The 21,343-nt window shown below is 45.0% G+C and overlaps 1 protein-coding gene across 2 annotated transcripts in view; it reads right to left on the reverse strand.

The window, feature by feature from the left end:
• Creg2 (cellular repressor of E1A-stimulated genes 2) overlaps positions 1–21,343 on the reverse strand; it is a 73,441-nt gene that overhangs the window by 22,164 nt on the left and 29,934 nt on the right. The window contains exons 3-4 of one of the 2 annotated variants that reach the window (XM_039084545.2): positions 11,962–12,075; positions 5,199–10,406 (exon numbers count right to left, since the gene is read on the reverse strand). The exons of the other annotated variant lie outside the window; for it this stretch is intronic. Of the exons in view, the coding sequence (XP_038940473.1) occupies positions 10,259–10,406; positions 11,962–12,075 (262 nt within the window). The 3' untranslated portion in view covers positions 5,199–10,258. Of the gene's footprint in view, positions 1–5,198; positions 10,407–11,961; positions 12,076–21,343 lie in introns of those variants that run through there. 2 annotated transcript variants of the gene reach the window in all.

Consider the following 21,343-nt stretch of genomic DNA (forward strand, 5'->3'; position numbering starts at 1 on the left):
CAGCTCATCAAGGCTTCTCTCTCTGTTCTGCTGGGCCTCATCTTCTAGAAGTAGCTGTCCCTACAGCCTGCATTTGGACCTTGGACGGCCAGGCGGGGGCTTCCGTAGCTGCGATGAGGATATTGAAGAAGAGAGGAGAGCAATTCCAGGAGGGGGGAGCAGGACCCACCTCCATCCTTATTGGACTCCCCAAAGCATGGGGGAAGTAAAGATGGGGTTTAATATTTGCTCCAAGGACGAGAGACTTAAAGTAAAGTTCCCCTGGTCAGTCACCAGGGGGCGCACTAATTCTTTGCCTCTGTGGTCCTACAAAATTCCCAAGTTAGCTCCCAAGTTTGTTAGAAACTCCCAGAGGTCCTGCTTATCTAGAAATGTCCAGGAGATGACGAGACTACCGTGAGACGTGGAGCAGGTAAGGAAGGTCAGAGCAAGAGGTGAAATCATTCCTTCTCAGATACATCCGGGTCTTGCCAGGGGCTATCCGACAGTAGACAAATGGCTTCGGTGGGATGCGGAAAAACTGGGGATGTCTGGGCACAACCAGCACACTATAGCCCTTATGATGAGGCAAGTAGGCTTGGGAATAATATCACTCTAAGTGGGGAGAAACTGAGGTAAAAACTAACCGCTCACACTCGTAAGGAGGAGAAGCAAGGAATCGAAGTCAACTCCATCTCCAAGCCAATTTTAAGATTCTAGAATGGGGGAAGATACTATAGACCAGAGTAGGTGTCCTAGTGGGCTGAGAGGAGGAGGAGGGGAAGGAGGGAGAGGAGGAGGAGGAGGGGAAGGAGGGAGAGGAGGAGGAGGAGGAGGAGGAGGAGGAGGAGGAGGAGGAGGAGGAGGAGGAGGAGGGTTTTTCAGATAACAGCACCCAGGGAAGCACAAACAAGAAGCAAGATGCTGGGGTCGGGGATTTAGTTCAGTGGCCCTGGGTTTGGTTCTCAGATCCGGGATGGGGGTGGGGGTAAAGCAAGATGCTAAATAGTGTTTCCAGCTTGCAGAGTCAGGATAACACTAATGACAAAAGAAATGACTGTTACATACCAGGTTATTTCTGTCACCGTATCCCATCCATTGAAACCAGTCTTTCTGATCTCTCCTCTGCTTGGTCACATTTGTACAGCTGTGACCGAAAGATCTGGTGAGGACACCTTACAGGAGGAAAAACTAATTGTAGTTCACAGTTTCAGATCAGAGTGGTGGTGAAGGAAAGGTGGAGTAGTCAGTTCAAGGTAGCGTGCAGAGTCCAAACGGTTCTCCTTACAGCAGAACAAGAAGCAGAGAACCAGGCAGGAGTGAGGGGCAGCAATGACCTTCAGAGGTCACCCCTAGCAACTGGGACTTCTGTAACTAGGCCCCACTGTTAGGGTTTAAATCTCCGCTTGCGTCCCGACAGACCACACCAAGCCAACACGGTTCCACATAGAGAGGTTTAATGGGAGCAGAAGAGTAGAAGAGGGGAGGAGTAAAGGAGGCCGCCCATGGGCACGCAGAGGGAGGTGAGGGGAGATGGGGAGAGAAGGGACAAGGAAGGGCAGAGAAGAGCAAGAGAGGAGTAAGAGAGAGAAGAGGGGGCAATCGGCCCCTTTCATAGTGTCAGGCACAGCTGGCTGTTGCCAGGCAACTGTGGGGTGGAGCATACCTGGCTGTTCCCAGGTAGCTGTGGGGGTGGAGCTTAGACAGAATATCAACACCCACCCCAAACGTTTTAGTACCTCTGTAAATTGCATCAATGGCTTCGGACCAAGTGTTCAGACCATGAACCCATGGGATACGGTTCCTTTAAAACCAGAATATCCCTTAAGCCTGACTCCTTGGAAGGTTGTATTAGTGCCCTGGTTTCGTCATGGTGGTATAAAACTCTAGTAATTGTGACTCCATCTTAATTTTTACCCTGGTCTTTTGGGGCTCAATATAGGAACTCAGTTCAAAATAATAGGTCCTGGTAGTTTTTTTTGACAGTTCTTTAAAAATTAATATTCTTGGGTCAGGAGACGTAGCTAGGTTGTAGAATATTTATGTTGGTTGGTAGAATATTTATGTTGCATGCATGAAGCCCTAGGTTCAGACACGAGCAGGACACAAACCTGGATGTGGTTGTTCGTGCCTATAATCTCATGTCTAGGTGGAAGGATGCTCAAAGGTGGAAGGGTCAGATATTCAAAGTGATCTTCTTCTGCACCGTGAGTTCAAGGCCAACCATAGGGGCAGCCAGAAGTCTCCCATAATCCCCCCCATCTACCCTTTAGCTCCTATCCCTGCTCCCACCTGTCATATAACGACCTTTGCTTTGCCTACACACAGAGCCTGTCCTTGTAATGGGTAAACACACAGAGAGTCAGCATGGAGATAAATACAGACATTGTCCGAGGATGGCAGTGTGTTTCGGGGTTAGTCTGGCAACAGCAGAGGCTGAGGATGCTGGCTGAATTGATGGAGTTTGATGTCCCAGACTTACTTCGGGTTTATAAAATGCAGTGTCTCAAGGGTAGGGTCATTGACTTGCTCTCCATGGTAGACCTGTTCTGCTCCCCAAACCCTTCTGAATAGTTGTACTGGGCAAGTATCGTGAAGAGCCTCTTTGCTCAGGCAGCAGGAAAGCAAGGGCTGCTTGAGTAGGAAGAGGAAGAGTCTGGGCTTACAGTCAGAGGGAGATAGCCTGCTCCAATGTTGCAGTATAACTAAAAGAGCACATCATCGTTCCCTCAAGTTCCCGTTCAGCGTGGATCCAAGTGGTCTTGCTGCTTCTTTGTCACCCCGTTTCACGCACTGTTCCCTTGGCTGTTCCCTATGGTTGTTACCATACCTGATACACACATTGCCTTCTGTGGGCTAGTATGGACCTATGCCATGCCAGCCTGAAGTATTCTATAGCCTAGCAGCTCCAAGCATTCTATAGCCTAGCCCAGCTTCCAGTCACAGACTCTACTCACACTCTCAACAACCCAGCTAAGTCATGACTCAACAAACCGGGACCCAACAACCAGATTTATATGTTAGATGCTCAATGTACAATACATCCACACAGTTAACTTACAACAAATTGATAAGGATATAAACCTCCCATCTAGATAAGATGTAATTTGTTCATCTAGACATACAAAATCCTGTACACATCCATCCCTTAAGAATAGTCATAACAACCTGTAAATGTGTAGAGAGAAATCTTAACATCTGCCTCCATGTTCTCTCAGCTGCTCTCTCGCCTCTTGATCTGGTCTCCTCCTCTCTAAAACTTTTCTCTTGCCCATCCTTCCTTCTCATCCAATGGCAGGTCTCGTTCTATCCTGTACCTGCCTTCACCTGCATAATGACATCAACTTACAGTCCAAGGTGTGGATGAGGGATTGAGGACTGAGGTGAGGGTGTAGCATTTTCCAACCTCGCTGCAGAAAGACCCACATCCCACTCTGGGGTGAGTTGGAGTTTGTTAGCCTAAGGAGAGTTACTGAAAGCCTCAGGTGAAGCTCCCAAGATAGAGCATTCTCATGGGTGCTCCACGTTCTTGTAGGAACTTTGCTGTCTTTTTTTTCCATGTATAAAACCTATATATAAGACCTTTTCTGGGCTGGAGAAATGGCTCAGCGGTTAAGAGCACTGACTGCTCTTCCAGAGGTCCTGAGTTCAAACCCTAGAAACCACATGGTGGCTCACAACCATCTGTAATGAGATCTGATGCCCTCTTCTGGTGTGTCTGAAGCTACAGTGTACTCACTAATAAAATAAAATAAATAAATATATCTAAAAAAAAAAAGACCTTTTCCTAGTCCTGGTCTGTAGGGATGACAACCGTATTAAAAACAGTAAATATGCTAGAAGATGGTAGCACATAACTTTAATCCCAGCACTTGGGAGGAGGGGCTGGTGGATCTCTATGAGTTTGAGGCCAGCCTGATCTACAGAGTAAGTTTCAGGACAGTCAGGGAAACAGTGTGTCAAAAAGACAAAAGCCAAACAAAAGCAAACAATTTAGCAAATGCAGGGTCTAGGGAGTCGGCCCAGTCTGGAGAGTGCCTAGCACACAAACATGAGAATCTGAGTTCCTATAAGCCCAGTACTGGAAGAAGGAAGACAGGCAGAATGCTGGAGTTCTCTGGGTAACAACCAGTCCAGCCAACTCAGTAAGCACCAGGTTAATGAGAGACCTTGTCTTAAAAACAAAGTGGAGGGAGCTGAGGTAGTGGCTCAGCCAGTATAAGTGCCTGTTGGGCACACACATGACCTGAGTTTAAATCCCCAGCACCCATGTGAAAATCCAGGCACGGCCATACTCAGCATACCTGTAACTTCATTCTGTAGAGAGCAAAGGTAGGAGGGTCACTTAGCTGCCAGTCGAGCTGTGGTTCAGTGAGAGACCCTGTCTCAGGGGAATAAGATAAAGAGGAATAGAGTGGGACACACAATGTCCTCCTTCGATCTGTGTATGTGTGCACCTACACACACACACATACACATAAACACACATGCACACATATATGCACACATACATACACACACATACACACACATACCCATACATGCACACATACATACACACATACATACATACACACATAGTCACACACACATACAGTTACACACACACCCATATGCACACATACACACAAACACAAACACATGTAAACACACACACACATACATCCTTTAAAAATTAAGGTGGAGGGCTGGAGAGATGGCTCAGTGGTTAAGAGCACTGACTGCTCTTCCAGAGGTCCTGAGTTCAATTCCCATCAACCACATGGTGGCTCACAACCATCTGTAATGAGATCTGATGCCCTCTTCTGGAGTGTCTGAAGACAGCTACCGTGTACTGATATATAATAAATAAATCTTTAAAAAAAAATTGAGGTGGCAAGCACTTAAGGAGAACACCTGACATTGTCTTCAGGCCTGTAAATGCACACACATGCATGCACACTTATATGCATATGTACATATATAAACATGTTCATATACAAACATGTCTATATATAGTATATGTACACACAATATTAAACCAACACAACTGGTAACTACTTTTTTTTTTTTTAACTGGTAACTACTTTAAGACTGGGAAATCTAGGGGTTGGGGATTTAGCTCAGTAGTAGAGTGCTTGCCTAGGAAGCGCAAGGCCCTGGGTTCGGTCCCCAGCTCCGAAAAAAAAGAACCAAAAAAAAAAAAAAAAAAAAAAAAAAAAAGACTGGGAAACCTAAAGTGTGGCTACAACAGCATTTCTTTTTATTTATATATTTTTATTCTTTGACAATTTAGTATGCGTTTACAAAGAAATATCATCATACCCCACCACCCCAATTTCCCCCTCAGCTCCCCTGGGTTTTTTACTTCCAAGTCTACCTTTCAATTTTATGCCTTTTAGTTAAAAGAAAACCCCACTAAGCCCATTTATGCTGCCCATATATGCCAGACCGTGGGTGCAGCCAGCAGCCACACGCCTGAAGAATGATTCTCCCTCCTCAGTTGTCAACAGCATCTCCTCAGGAGCAGGGCCCCTTGCAGTCCTGCCACAGTCGGGTTGGAATTTACAACAGGATTTCTAGGTCAGCAAATAAAGTTCCCACAATGCAGAGCCTCATAAAGTCACAGCAGCCATGATCGATGGCAAAGCACTTGAGTTCTGGTGATGCTGGCGGATTGCTTGAGCCTAGGGTTTCGGGACCAGCCTAGGCAAGGCAGCAAGATCAGTCTCAGCAGAGAAGAAGTACAAATGGAGTCGCCTGCACAGTCTTTTCTTTCTGTTGGATAGGTTTCCAGCAGAGGTACTGCAGTAGCCTCTACTCTTTTTAAGAACCTAACAATGCTTTATAATAGTACATAAAAAAGACTATGTAAAACCACACAGTATAGTTAGGATAGCATAGTCAAGCACAGAAGCTGTACTAGGAATGAATTGGTCTTTGATGAAACAGACATACCTGGTGTGAAGATGGACTTTGTGTTCCACATGCCTTACTCAAGACAGACAAACCACAAGTAAGTTTCCCATAAGTGACTTGAGACCACAATCGAATGAACATCAGTAGGTTATCCTAGAGAAGTCTGCCATCAAGAAATACTTCACTAGTGACAGTTATGTTATTAACAGTGAAATACAAGACTTTTGGGGACAACTTCAGAACACATTTCAATCCTAAAAGAATATGGTCACCAAGAGTCAATATGCACTAAGGTATGTGGGCACCCGGAGCAGCAGAATCTCACTCTATGTGTTAGCTTCATGGTTGTGGCAAGCCACAGCAAATACATTAGCGAAGGCTATCCCCTGCCCAAATTAGAGGATGATTACTGGGAATACAACGAGAAAACCTTATTTTCAGACTTGATTGCTTATATATACTCAACATGTGTACGCCAGAAACTTGAAGAAACTCATCTCTTCTAAATGTCTTGTAGAAAATTTGTACGGCACATGCAGGCACATCTATGCCATTTTCATTTTCATGGTGCTGGGGTTACGCCCGTGTTTCATGCTAAGCAAAGGCTCGGCTGAGCTGTCCTCCAGGTCCTGCCAGGTTCTTAGTCGTTTGTGTTCAGCATTAACTTGAATACATTTAGAAAACTTTTAAAAGAAGAGTTACAAGGCTCCTGCAAATATTAGTGATTAACAAGGGCCATGTCTCCTCTCTGCTACATTTTGATATGGAACAGTTCATCTTGTCTCCTCTCTGCTACACTTTGGTAACAGTTCATCCTGCATCTTCTCTGCTACACTTTGGTAACAGTTCATCCTGCATCTTCTCTGCTACATTTTGATATGGAACAGTTCATCTCAGTTAGGGACTCACAAGCAAGATGCATGCATGTCTTACTTGAGTCTTTCCATTAAATACTTCCCTCTGAGGTAGCTGTAGGTGCTGTAGATAATTAAAGATGCAGGTGCAGTTTTAAGAAATAACACAGAGAGATCCTGTATTCGTCTTACCCAGTTTCCAATTTAATAATGATTTAGGTCAAGGTATGCGTACCTCCATCACCATAAGGATCCATCATTATCCACTCACAGTAAGATTCACTCACTCTGTGACCTCCTTTCTGAAAAGTCTTCATTCTTAAAGACCCCATTGGGAGTGTTCCATGGATGGAACTATATGATATGAACACTTCTATGGCTTGCATAATCTTCCACAGAGTCACCAAAGCTGCTTGTGTCAGTAATTAGCTCCTTTATATTGCTGAGTGCTATTCTATGGTATAGATAATGCCACAGTTTGTATTGCTAGATACCAGATCAAAGGATTAAAGGACATCTAGTGGATTCCAAGAGTGACCGTCTTGCTGACCCCATCATATGTAAGTCTTCGTGTGAGTGGTAAGTTTTCATTTCTCTGGGACCAGTTTCTTATTTCTGGTTGGTAGGCAGGTGCATTATTTAGTGTTTTAGGAAAGAGTCAAGTGGTTTTCTAGTTCTAGTTGATGTTCCCCGCAGCAGTGTATCACTATCTGCTTCCTTCACACCTTTGCTCCAATTTGGGTATACTCTTAACACTAGCACTTGTCTGCAGATCTTCTGTCACCATCACCTGTTTTTTGTCCTCTTAGGAAAGTCCTTTGCATAGCCAACCCTTTAAAATTTAATGAGATATAACTTAATCAAAATTTCCTTTTATAGGTTATGCTTTGGTGTTTTATAAAGTACAAAAAACACTCTGCCAAGCCCTTGCTCCAAAGGTTTTCTAGTTCTTTTTATAGCCTTATAGTTTCACTTTCTTATGTTTACAAGTGTGAGCTCTTCTTAGTTTTTAATGTAAAGTCTGAGGTTAGCCCAGGGTTCACTATGAGTGTCCACATGTTCCATCACATTTGCTAAAGGCTGTTCCTGACTTTAGTGTGTGTGTGTGTGTGTGTGTGTGTGTGTGTGTGTGTGTGTGTGTGTGAGGGTCTCTCCTTTTAAAAATATTATTTACTTATTAATTTTATGTGTATTAGTGTTTTGTCTGCATGGGTGTCTGTGTGAAGGCTCCAGATCCCCCGGAACTAGAGTTACATACAGTTGTGAGTTGCCATGTGGGTGCTGGGAATTGAACCTGGATCATTTGGAAGAACAACCAGAGCTGTTAACAGCTGAACTGTCTCTCCAGCTTCTGCTGGCTTTAAAAATGTAAATTATGTGCAATTTTCTATGTAGTTAATCATGTCATTGTAAATAAGGAGACTTTTATTCCTTTCTTTCCAATCTGTACACTTTTAATTTCTTTTTCTTGCCTTATTGCTATGTCTAAATCTTCTAATTTTATGTCTAAAACCACACATTTTAATTCATTGTAAATTCCTGGAGATTTGCTGAAACAAATTTTCCTGAAGACGGAGCATCTGATTCAAGCCCATTAACTTTCAACACTGTTGTTGCTGTCCAGACAGTTCAGATTTCATTTCTTGTAACTCTGATAAATGTCTGATAACACTCTTTGCGGTTTGTGATTGCAACCTGCTCTTCAAAGCCTTGGAAGCATCAGTAACTCTTAAGGAGCTAACTCACAGCAAGCTAACAGAGCAAAAGGTATCAGTGAGGTGGACTGAGAAGCCATGTTGAAGAAGCCATGAGAGGCAGTGGTGCTTCAAGGATTGATGTCGGAGGTTGACCTATGGAACACCTATAACCTGCAGTTTGTTCTGCCAGTCCTCCAACCTTCTTCTAAATTGGGAGTAGCAATAATTTTAAACTCTAGCAATAGGAAATACCTCTAACAAAGCCATCCTATGATTTTGTACTAGAAATAATGATTGTTGGGAACTCTTGTGAACTGGCTTATGTCAAATAAAAAAGGACTGTCCAGCCCTACTAGGTTTCTAGTAATAAGTACTTAAATATGTTTTTTTGTTGTTGTTCTTTTTTTTCGGAGCTGGGGACCAAACCCAGGGCCTTGCGCTTCCTAGGCAAGTGCTCTACCACTGAGCTAAATCCCCAACCCCTTAAATATGTTTTAACAAGTCAGCTTGCATCTTGCTTTGTTAAAATTATTTTAAGAATGTATATATTTTCTACGTTAGTGATGTGTTATGTTATACAACATACCTGATCAATCACAGAGAATTTCTAGCCATCATGGAAAGATAGAAAACTTGGCCTTGGTGGTGTGAGTTCTGGTCCAGTCAGGCCTCAGGTATGTATACAGTTTCAATTTTGTATCTTCTGAATGCCAGGAACTCTTGTAAATGATTTGTTGAAAAAGTTGAAAGCGTGCTCCCTACCTCTGCACCCAGCACTCCCAGCAGGGCAGTTTGTCATTGTCCTTTAAAATCACAACCCTTGCTTGATGACCCTCTGTGGAAAACACACACCCATTGTGTACAGTGAACGCAGGAGCCTGAGCTTAGGATGCTGGCTGGCTTTCTCTAAGCCTAGTCTCTGGGTATGAATGAGACACCTTACTAGGTAGGGCTTAAGTGAGGTGATTCTGTTGAGGGTCTGGCCTGAGGCTAGGCAGTGAGCAGACTCTCAGGCTCTTTCTCTTGCCCACTGCTTTCCCTTTCTCCTTTGCACTCTTGCCTCTGTCTTTGCTACATCGCACAGATAGAGGTGCTCTTACTTCATGAGCACCACACTTCATGAGTGGTAGAGGGGCACTTCCTACAGGAAATATTAACAGCGGGAGATCTGGGAAGCTCAATGACAAAGCTACCTCATTCCTGTTAATATTCTGCTGTAGTCTGCTCACACAGAACAGGCCAAGCACAAAACTGCATGTGCTTAGTCTGCTTGCTATACTACAGTGGGGGGAAAGGCTCCCCAAGTGACCCGTAGGTTCTAGAAAATACATCAGCAATTTAGTGACATAGTGAATAACCTTCCGACCGAAAGCCTTCCACCTTACCCTGAACCCACAGCCACAGCGTGATGCATGCTCAGCTCTTGTTAAGCAATGGACTGCCATCCAAGGCACGGCTTTTGCGTGGTAAGCAACACAATGTTCTCACGATACAAGGCAATGACATGCTATATACAGGCATCATTTTTTTAAAGAACAGAATAGCAACTACCACTTCCATTTTTGACAACCACGATTTCCAAATGGGAGCTTCTGGATTGAGTACAGAGTGAACAGAAACGTTTCTATGTGGATGATGGATCAGCAAAGGACCACTCCGATGGATCTCAACGCTAGCCCAGGGCTCCCTGTTCATCCTTTCTCATTCTGCTGTAGGATGACAGGGCAGCTGGGTACTCTTCAAACAAAGAGATGGCAGTCAGAGACTGTCTGGCTTCTGCCCTTCGAAGGTCTTCATCTTAAAGCAAGCCCCGGGACTTGTGTGTTACTATCAGGCCTTTCTTGGGGCTGCTTTGAAGTATTCCTCCTTTGGGATGTCAGATATGCCTCCATACCATTTCTGAAGCCAGATGTGTTCTACCCACATCTTCATGAAGAACCATTCATACTGGCGAGGCCACTTCCTCATTCCTGGATGCCTGCAGGAACAAAGGGATAGCATGGTGAACCTGCCATTCTGTACCTCAGCCAGTTCCGGGGACCTCCTACCTGTTGGCCTGATTTTTTTTTTTTTTTGGTTCTTTTTTTCGGAGCTGGGGACCGAACCCAGGGCCTTGTGCTTCCTAGGTAAGCGTTCTACCACTGAGCTAAATCCTCAACCCCGTGTTGGCCTGATTTGTGCTGAGAGTCGCTCAACCCAGCCAGAGGTAGAAGCTTATGAGCTGGGGCTTGGGGCCAGGGCTGGGGGAGCCCAGGAAGGCAGGAAGCTGTAGTCGCTATACAGAGCAGCTAAGGGCTCAGTTCTGGAGCTTGCTAATGAGTGTGGACGCTAAAGCTGCACCTATGGCTGTTTCCTCACCTGTTGCAAAAGTTAAGGCTTTGATGCTCATCACAGGGTTGTATGGGGAGAAACAGGAAGTGTATACAGAAATAGCATTTGGTTCTAGCCAGTGCTCAGTGGATGCTGGTGGTTGCTAGAGGGAAAGACTGTGTGTGTGTCTGTAGGAAAGGCAAGAGAATGGTGAAGCTGTGAAATGTGGTCTCCTGATGGCGAGATTTCCGTTCCTGCGGGAAGCGTGGACAAAGAGCTCCACCTGCGTCCCCTGCTACACTCACACTTGCATTTCAAACACATTGTAATACCTATGGACGCAGACATGATGGTCCATCTGTCTTGTAAGATTTTATAAAAATACAAGCCTCCTCCATGTCACATATAAAGATGTGATTATCACAAGACAAGGGCCAAACAGTAGGCCACACGGGTGTCTGTAACAAGCAAACACCATGGTGGTCTCCGTAGAGATGTCTGAGCATGTCCGAGGCACAGATGGGGCCAGGAAAGCTCCCTTGCTTTCATTGCGAGTCACGTGAGCGACTTGTTTTTTGTCTGCTTGACACAAGTCGGGACCAACTGGGAAGATGAAACTTCAATGGAGAGAAATGCCTTCATCAGATTGGCCTGTGGACAGTTTCTTGATTAATGACTGATGTGGATTAATGATGGTGGGATGTGCCACCCCTGTGTAGGTTGGTCCTGGGGTGTAAGAGGCAGCAAACTGAGCAAGCCAGGAGGAGCAAGCCAAGCAGTAGCGTTCCTGTCTACCATCTGATAGCCATTTATTCTTCTCTATTTTGAGACAAGCCTTTGTGTGTGTGTGTGTGTGTGTGTGTGTGTGTGTGTGTGTGTGTGTGTATGTGTGTGTGTGTATGTGTGTGTATGTGTGTGTATATGTGTGTGTATATGTGTGTGTATGTGTGTATATGTGTGTGTATGTGTGTGTATGTGTATGTGTGTGTGTATGTGTGTATGTGTATGTGTGTGTATGTGTATGTGTGTGTATGTGTGTGTGTGTGTGTGTGTGTGTGTGTGATAAGTTCTCACTATGTCGCTTAGGCTAACCTTGGATTCACTATGTAGCTCAGTCTAGCTTCAAACCAAATCTTTCTGCCTCAGCCTTCCAAATGCTGGAGCTATGGGCACACACCAACACACCTGGCTCTGGGGAAACCAGTTCTAAAGCAGCTTCGTACCTTGAGAACATGGCTTGCTTGGCGAACTCCACCTCCCCCGGTGGCACCGTGACCATCCGGCCAGTGAGCGTTAACCGGGCACACCGGGGATCTTCTGGGTCGACGATGTTTTTTCTGCACGGGAAGAACATGGTTCATATGTGAAGGCAACGTCAACACAAGAGCCTGAGACACCGAGGACTTTGTCAAACATTTAAAGTGGTCATGTTGTTTATACCACCTCAGACTTCTGTATCGTCCGTAACCACTGTAGACTGTTTCGTCATAGGCCATGTGGGTTTTGCATATGCTGGATGCCAGCAGGGTAGTTAGAAGACAGCTGACACACTCTAGGCTGGGGCCCACATGCCGTGGGAACTGTAATTTGCCATTATTACTGTGGTAGTTTGGCCGATGTGCTAAGGACTAGGTCAGGAAAAGGTCATCCTGAAGGCTGGACAGTGGTGGTGGGTGACTTTAGTCCCAGCTCAGGAGGCAGACAGATCTCTGAGTTCGAGGCCAGTCTGGTCTACAGAACAAGTCCCAGGACAGCCAGGGATACACAGAGAAATCCTGTCTTGGAAAAAAAAATTACCCTAACATACCCAAACCAAGAAATCATGGGGTTAATGGAAAGCAAACCCAGTTTTATTTATGTGTGGAGTAGAGCCACAGAGCGAGGCTATGTGAGACTGAGAGAGTTCTAAGCGGCTTGAGCTGCTCCCCGCTCAGCCCTTGGAAGCTGATTCCATCAGGGAGGTGCTGAATTTTGTCAGTTCATTGGAATGTTCAGGTGAGGAGGAAAAACTGGTCACTCTGGAATTTCTCAAGCCTTGAAAGGCTTTGGTAGCCTCTGGAAAAGTGTTCCTCCAGGCAGATTCAGTTCCAGACAGTGTGTCTGTGTGGCCGTCCAGTCAGCGAATCTCTAAGGCTCAGGAAAGATTCATTCGTCCCTTCCCCCATCGGGTGTGTGTGTGTGTGTGTGTGTGTGTGTGTGTGTGTGTGTGTGTGTGTCCCCTTCTCTTCACTTTTCTTCCCCTTGCTTGGTCTGTAGTCTTTTTGACTCATTTTAATACCCATCATGTAACCTTGTCAGATTTTAAGTTTCATAATCTTTGCCCTTTTCCCGTCCGTCCGTTCGTCCGTCCGTCCTTCCTTCCCTTTTCTTCTCCTTCTCCTCTTCCTTTCTCTTCTTTTCCTTCTCCTCTTCCTCCTCCTTTTTTACTCTTCCCCCGCTTCTCCTCTTCCTCTTTTTCCTCCTCTTCCTCTTCTTTTCCTTTTCTTCCTCTTCTCTCCCTCCTCTTCTTTCTCTTCTTCCTCCTCCTCCTCCCCTCTTCCCCCTCTCCTCCTACCCCACTCCTCCATTTTCTTTTTTTAGAGAATGTAAGAGCAGTGACGCCCTCCACATTTTTCCTCAATGCCATTTTCTTCCTGGAGTCACCTTTAGTTGAGTGGTTTTGTATTTTATTATCTATAGGCACCAGCAAGCAACATCTTGCTTTCTGCAGACTTAACACGGTACATATATATATCAAATTATAACCCTGCAGCTTGATGTTTTCCACCTGATTTATGTTGGAGATTTGTTTGTGCTGACAGCGGTGGTTCTACTCCAATGATCTGCGCTGCCTGTAGAGGTCTACGGTAAAAACGTTTATGAAATTTATCTATTCGTTATACTTTGGTTTCCCCATTTTCATTCTCTCTTGGCTGTGGATGATTCCACGGCAATTGTTGCTGCGTGTGACTCCCCGGGCATAGATCTGAGAATGGCCTTGGTTGGCAACATCTCTTCGACTTTGTGAAAGGCTTTTGCAATTCATCTTCTGAGTAGGAAGGAATTTGTAGCTGTTTGTTCTCTCTGACGTCTGATATTAACAGAATAAGGTTTTCACAATTGAACACTTCAGTAGCCTCTTAGCTATAGCTCCTTGGTTGTCTCTGAACTTAAACATGTAATACGTTTCTGCACTGTCTCTATATCTATATATTTATATCCAACTTTAAGTCTAAATCTTACTGTTTAACATGTAATAACCCAGTTGGGGTTATCGGTTAAAAGAATTGCCTGGGTCATACTCACAGGAAGAAAAGGATTTGCTGTTTATTAGAAGTTCAAATATACACAGTCAGCTTTTCAGCACTGAGGGAACCAAGTTAATGGAGGAGGGTTCCCTTTGGTCCATGCCTTTGAGCTATCAGCCTGGCATCAGCTGACCCATCGCTGTGGGTCCAAAGGAAGCTGAACACTGCGGATGGGGAGCAGGGGGCTGGGGGGAAGGGAGATGCTGCTCACTCCATGGTGGATGGGAAGCAGAGAGGGACGGGGAAAAGGGATGATAAGGTACAGTCTTTCTAGGGATTGTGATTTACTTCCTTGGTGGCTATTCTTGGTTGTCAATCTGACTACATCTGGAATTAATTAACAGCTGAGCACACCTGTGAAGATTTTTATTTTCCTTAATTAAGTCATTTGAAAGGGGAAGAGCCAATTTCAGTTCTGATCCCTTTGAGGTGGGAAGACCCACCTTTAATCTGGATCAAGCCTTCTGTTGGTGGCGGCCTCGATGAAGGACACGAAGAAGGAAGCCTGCTCCCTTTGCCTGCTTGCTCCTGCTGGCATAGTCCAGTTCCTCTGTGGTGTTACAGCCTACTTCTTCTGGATTCCAGTGTATCCTGAGGACCAGCTGAGACATCCAGCCTTGTGAACTGAACCACCGGATTCTTGGGCCTTCTGCTGGTAGACAGCCATCGCTGGACTAACAGGACCACGACTCGCAAGTCACTCCAATAAATCCTTCCCCCTCCCTCATATATATAAAATATATATATATACACACACACATATACATACATATATACATACATATATATACACATACACATATATATACATACACACACATACATACATATATATATATATACATATATATATATATTAGTTCTGCTCCTGGATAATACATAATCTAACTATGCTTCTCCTTCTGGAGTTTTCATCAGGCACCAAAATTATGCTATCAACTGCAGACCAAGTTTTCATACACGAGTCCATGAGGGAATATTTTATATCTAATATAAAATATTAGATATATAATATTTATACTATATATATATAGTATGTAATATTTTATATCTGGCTGGGCCCCAAAGGCTCATGGTCAACTCATATTTTTAAAAAGGATTTATCTGTTTTATTTATATGAGTATACTTTGCTGTCTTCAGACACACCAGAAGAGGGCATCAGATCTCATTACAGATGGTTGTGAGCCACCATGTGGTTGCTGGGAATTGAACTCAGGACCTCTAGAAGAGCAGTCAGTGCTCTTAACCCCTGAGCCATCTCTCCAGCCCTCATGGTCAACTCTTAATACAAATATGCACTTAGTCTATCTCCAATATTCCCCAAAGTCTGAATAGTTCTAGAATGGCTTAAAAGTTCAAGTCCAAAGTTTTTTCCTGAGACCCAAGGTAAATCTAGCTGCAAGCCTCTGTAAATTCAAAAGACGCTGACAATCTGCAATGACACAACCTAAACATTCCCAGTTCAAAAAGGAAGAGTCGGGGAACAGAAAATAGGGGTGAGGGCAGTTCAGAGCACTGACTGCTCTTCCAGAGATCCTGAGCTCAATTCCCAGTAACCACATGGTGGCTCACAGTCATCTGCAATGGCATCCAAAGCCCTCTTCTGGTGTGTCTGAAGACAGTGACAGTGTACTCACATACATAAAATAAATACATCTACAAAAAGAAAAAAGAAAGAATGGAAGGAAGAAAGGAAGGGTGAGAGGCAAAGCAAGACCCAAACCTAGCAGGGTAAACATTAAACCTCACAGGTCCATGCCCAGCTCCTGGGCACATGGGGCACAGTGAGCACCATTCTGTGGCTTTGATGTTTGCAGCCCTCAAAGCTTCTCTTTTGTGTTGGCTCTATGTGCTACATGTAGTTTTCCTTAACAGGAGGTCTACTCTCTGGGCTCTGACATCCAGGGTGCCCATGGCAGCTTAGGGTTCACCCTCCAAGCTTCATTCATTGCCCTCTCTAGGATTGCTGGAAGTGGCTCCAGTCCCATGACATATTTTGGGGCCTTTTAAACTCTCCTTGAAAATCTGGGTGTGCCCTTCCAAGGCTACATCACCTATGCGTTCTGCGTACGTGCAAAATTAGAATGCACGCTGACAACCCGAATGCATGCTATCAGACCTACAGTTGACAGTCCTCCTTGAACCAAGTCTGGGTGGTCTCTGAGTGCCTATATGGCTGAACAGAGTGAAATGAATTCTGGGAAGACAGTTTCCTTGGAGGCCTTTTGTGAATACAAAGTTCCAGAGTCCTCTTCTCCAAGCCAAATCTTTCAAACAAGTTTATTCCTTTCCATCTTTAGGCCAGAAATGGACAGAGTCTGGCCAATTCTCCTGATGCCCTCAGGACATCTTTGCCAGTTTTCTGGTGCAAAGTTCGAGATCCCCCCCCCAAACTGGTGTTAATCTGTTCTTTGATGCTGCCTTCCTTACCCTAAACTTGAAAACCACTTCTCTCCTGTCTAAACAAGTTTTTCAAATCTCCCCGATCTCTCTCTCTCTCAAATCTCATTACAAAACACCCAGAATTATAAAAAATATCGAGTGTTTTACCTAGGGATTTTATCACTAAGGCAAAAAAGCCATGACCAAACCGCAAATTGGGGAAGAAAGGCTTAATCCAGCTTACACTTCCAGATCATAGTCCATCACTGGAGGAAGTCAGGATAGGAACTCAAGTAGGGCTGGAACCTGGAGGCAGGAGCTGATGCAGGGGCCATGGAGGGGGGCTGCTTACTGATTTGCTTGCTCTGGTTTGCTCAGCCTGCTTTCTTATAGAACCCAGGACCATAAGCCCAAGGATGGCACCATCCACCATGGGCTGGGTCCTCCTCCATTGATCGCTAATTGAGAAAAATGCCTTACAGCTGGATCTCATGGAGGCATTTCCTCAACTAAGGCTCCTTCCTCTCTGATGACTCTGGTCGGTGCCAAGTTGACACACAAAACCAGTCAGTATATCTAAAATAATCGACTGCACTGCTTGAAAGTAGCAAACCCTTCCACAAAGTCTCAGGGAAGGGATAAAATGCAGAACAGACATTTGTTACAATGTAGCTCACACAGACTCCCCCTCAGCTCTCAATGGAGAGCTTGCTCCCACCTGATGTCAAATGTATACTCCAGTCAACCAGAATCCGCCTCCTAGCTCAGCTCAACAGTGTGTTCTCCGGCTTCTCTAGAGCACATTTTCAAACTTCTAGATTCATCCAGCAAAACAGTTCCCAAAGCTTCTAAACCACGCCTCAGGTTTGAAACCACAGCTTTTCACTGAACAAAAACAGTTGAAGGGACGAAATACTTCGTGTCATGGCTTCAGAGTTGCAGCCCACTGTCTGCTAAGTCTATTGGGCCCAAGGGAAGGTTGACTATCATGGTGCATCTGATGGAGCAAGCTCACAATGATGAATAAGACGCAGAGAGGGCTGGGGGAAGGCAGCAACAGGGTCTGTCCAGGGCATGTTCTCAGTGATCCACTTGCTTCCACTGGGCCCCACTCCTGAACTTTCTATCTCATCCCAAAGTGGTACTACATTCTGGGGACCAAGTCTTTACCAAGGTGGAGGACACTTCACCCTCAAGTGAAAGGCACACCTTTAAACAAAACAGCCCTTTAAGTCACCCTTTAAACAACAGTCCTGGAGGTTTGTTTATGTATTCATATGCTGGAGCAGCCACCATGACTAAGTTTAGACCATGCACTTAGCATGTGCCAGTCAGACTGTGTGATGAGTGTAAACCTTACGCGGAATAGCAAAAGTCCAACAGCCCGCATCACTATAAAGAAGGGCCGCAGGCTAGAGACCTTTCTCTGCCAGATGCTGACTCTCAGCAGAGGTCTGTAGCGCTAACACACACACACACACACACACACACACACACACACACACACACACACACACACACACAGAGCTCAATTTCAACTTGCCTTTTGGTACAATTACTGGGCGCTACTCTCCCCGGCATGGAGAAGCGAGCCGTTATCAATACTCTCTTATCTCCATACCTCTCCACTTACCCTCAGCTAAACAAATACCTTCAACTGCCTACCTGGAGAAGCTGCCTCAGGCTGCTGCTTCGCCCAAAATCTCACATGGCTGGTCACCTTTTCTCCCTCAGAAGCATGGTAAACTCTCCTCTCTGCTCCTTTCCTTGCGCCTGTCTCCTACCTGCGGGGACCAGGAAATCCCGCCTATTATTTCCGCCCAGTAATTGGCCCATGGCTTCTTTACTGACAGATCAAGATCCAATTGGGAACAGAACCTCAGCATCAGAACCGCCCCTACAGAATTCCTATTTGTTAAAGCAGTCCCTGGGCAATGGTAGGAGAAGGGAGAGACAAGGCTCAGAAACACACCATTCTTATAGGATGCCTGATATTTAAGAGAGAAACTAGCAGGTAAAGTTTTATTATTCAGTAATCAGTGCTGAAAAAGTCGGCTGTCTAAGAAAGGCTTTAGAAATAGATTATTCCAAGCCAGGCATAGAGGCACACACCTTTAATTCCCGCACTCAGGAGGCAGAGACAGGAGGATCCCTGTGGGTTTTAGGTTAGTTTGGTTTACAGAGTGAGCCTCGCAACAGCTAGAGCTATATAGTGAGATCCTTTCTGGAACCTGAGCCCCAAATCCTTATGTCATTCTGTGCATATATCAATTCTACATGGAACCAATGACTTGCATGTGAGAAGCTGTAGAAGTTAGGCTTGGATCTACTCCCCTCAGCCCCATGCTCCCAGAAATAAGACTCAGACTCAGACTCAAAACATATTTACGAATACCTTGTCCATATATTTAAGTTCTTCTCTGACTAGATCATGACTTAAAATAACCCATTTATTCTAATCCACATTCTGATACATGACTGGTTACCTGTGCTCAGGTACAACGTGTCTGTGTAGCCACACCTTCCCGGGCAACTCTCTTGCACCTGGCTCTCTCCCAGAATCCTTCATACCTCCCAGATGTACCACCTCTTATTTCCTGCCTAAGCCATAGACCATCGAATTTATTATTGACAGGTGCCACATCCCTACAGACAAAAGATACTCTTCTACATGAAGCAAAACTCTACTGCATTTGAGATGAAATATGGGAACTATATCATGTTTATAGCTTTAAGTCTGGAGTTAAAGACAGTTGTGAGCTGCCATGTGGGCGCTGGGAATTGAACTCAGGACCTCTGGAAGAGCATTCAGTGCTCTTAACCACTGAAACATCTCTCCTGTCCCATAAATAGGATTTCTTAAATAAGACAGATGAATAGGTCATACAGACAGAATATCAATAAAATACCAATTTTCTCACTGAGGGAGATGGCTCGGTGGGTAGGGGGGCTTGCTATGCAAGCAAGAAGACCTGAATTCAAATCCAGCATCCATGTAAAAGCTGTGCATGGTCATGCATGCCTAAACCCCAACATTGGTGGGCAGACACAGGTGGATCCTTGGAGCTCAATGGCCAGTTGGCCTAACTGAAATGTGAGCTTCAGCTTCAGTAAGGGACCCTGTCTCTCAAAAGAAGGTGGAGAGCAACTGAGGAAGACAACCTTGTTCGCCTTTAGCCTCTGTATGAGCATGCACGGATACACTACACTTGTGCTCACATGTGCACACACACACACACACACACACACACACACACACACACACACCCCGTATGAACTTTTCTCATAACAAAGATCCACCGGCTTCTACCTCCTGAGTGCTGGCATTAAAGCTATTTGCCCCAACACCTGGCTCACAACTAAATCTTTAAAGGCCTAATCTTTGGGCTGTGGTGGTAGCACATGCCTTTAATCTAAGCACCTGGAGTTCAGAGGCAAGCTGATCGTGAGTGCAAGACCAGCCTGTTCTACACAGGAAGGTCTAGACTATCCAGGGTTACCCAGGGAGACCCTGTCTCAGAAGAAATCCATCCTCTGAGGCCATGACTACTAAATTAAGTAAATGAACACATACAATACCCAGAGTGATGACATCACAGCAATATAATTTCTGTAGTCTTTATGGTTCCTACTGGTGTGGTTAGCTACATGAATAGACTTCCTTCTGTCACGCACAGCAGATGGCTAGCTAAGAGGTGTGAGTACAGCTTGCAAACAATTTATTTTGGGTTTCTGCGTCTGTGTGAACTGTTTTGGTGTGTAATTTCTATTCTCCTGACAGTCTAGCTGGTATTGAGTTGGTATTCACTCTGTAAGATGACAGGGCACATGGCACCCAAGGAACCACATCCCAGGTTATTCTCTGGCTCCATGCTCGTGCATACATATGTAGTACGAATCATACTGCCAATGAGTCACTTCTATCTGAGTTTAACTACTTAAACATGCAGAACAGAATGCCAACACATTGGCAGAAGTTCACATCACATAGGTACTCTTTGGGCTATTAGAAAGTCTAACTCCAGTAAGCCAAGGCTGAGTCTCATATAATGTCTAACAAGCACTGGGCTGTATTCCAGCACCATTATCATGTTTGAACAGACAGGAGGCTGATATCCTGTCCATGCCCAAAGCAGAAGGGGTGAGTACACAGATGCACAGAGACAAGGGTGAGTACACAGGTGCACAGACAGGAGTAAATACACAGGTGCACAAAGACAAGGGTGAGTACACAGGTGCACAAAGACAGGGGTGAGTACACAGGTGCACAGAGATAGGAGTGAGTATACAGGTGCAGAGACAGGGGTGATTATACAGGTGCAGAGACAGGGTTGAGTGCACAGGTGCATAGAACTTTTGAGTTCTGCTGCCACTCTTACAGAAAACATAAAAAATTAGACAAAAATTAGAAACAGAAAACCCAACCAAAATGATAGCAACACTATTGTGGACACAGCCAAGGTGGTCACCAGAGGACAGTCGGAGGACTCAGATGACTCTTCTTAATTGACTGTGCATACAGTGAGCATCCCAGTTAAGGGCCTCTGGAAGAGCAGTCAGTCAGTGCTTCCAACTGCTCAGCCATCTCTCCAGCTCCAAAATCTAATCTTTAGATCCCTTGCCCCACATGGGCCCAGCTGTGTTTGTGGCAGAGGCGGATTGCAGTGGAGGAGATTAAATTGCAGGGCAATGAACAATACAGGGTGCAAGTAGGGTACACAAAAGCTTGAAAGTGTTTTTAAAGAGTCAGGTTTAATGGAGACTGGCTGTGTTTGTTACAGATCCTCTTCCAGGAAACCCAGGGGAGTATGGGAAAATACATTTTACATTTCCACGATCTATAATATGATCAAACATGATGTCCTGGGGTTTATCACCAGGGAAATGACAACAAAGAAGATAGTGTCAGCCTGCACCATGGTGAAAGCCAGCCTC

The sequence above is a fragment of the Rattus norvegicus genome, chromosome 9, assembly GCF_036323735.1.
Source record: "Rattus norvegicus strain BN/NHsdMcwi chromosome 9, GRCr8, whole genome shotgun sequence".
NCBI lineage: Eukaryota > Metazoa > Chordata > Mammalia > Rodentia > Muridae > Rattus > Rattus norvegicus.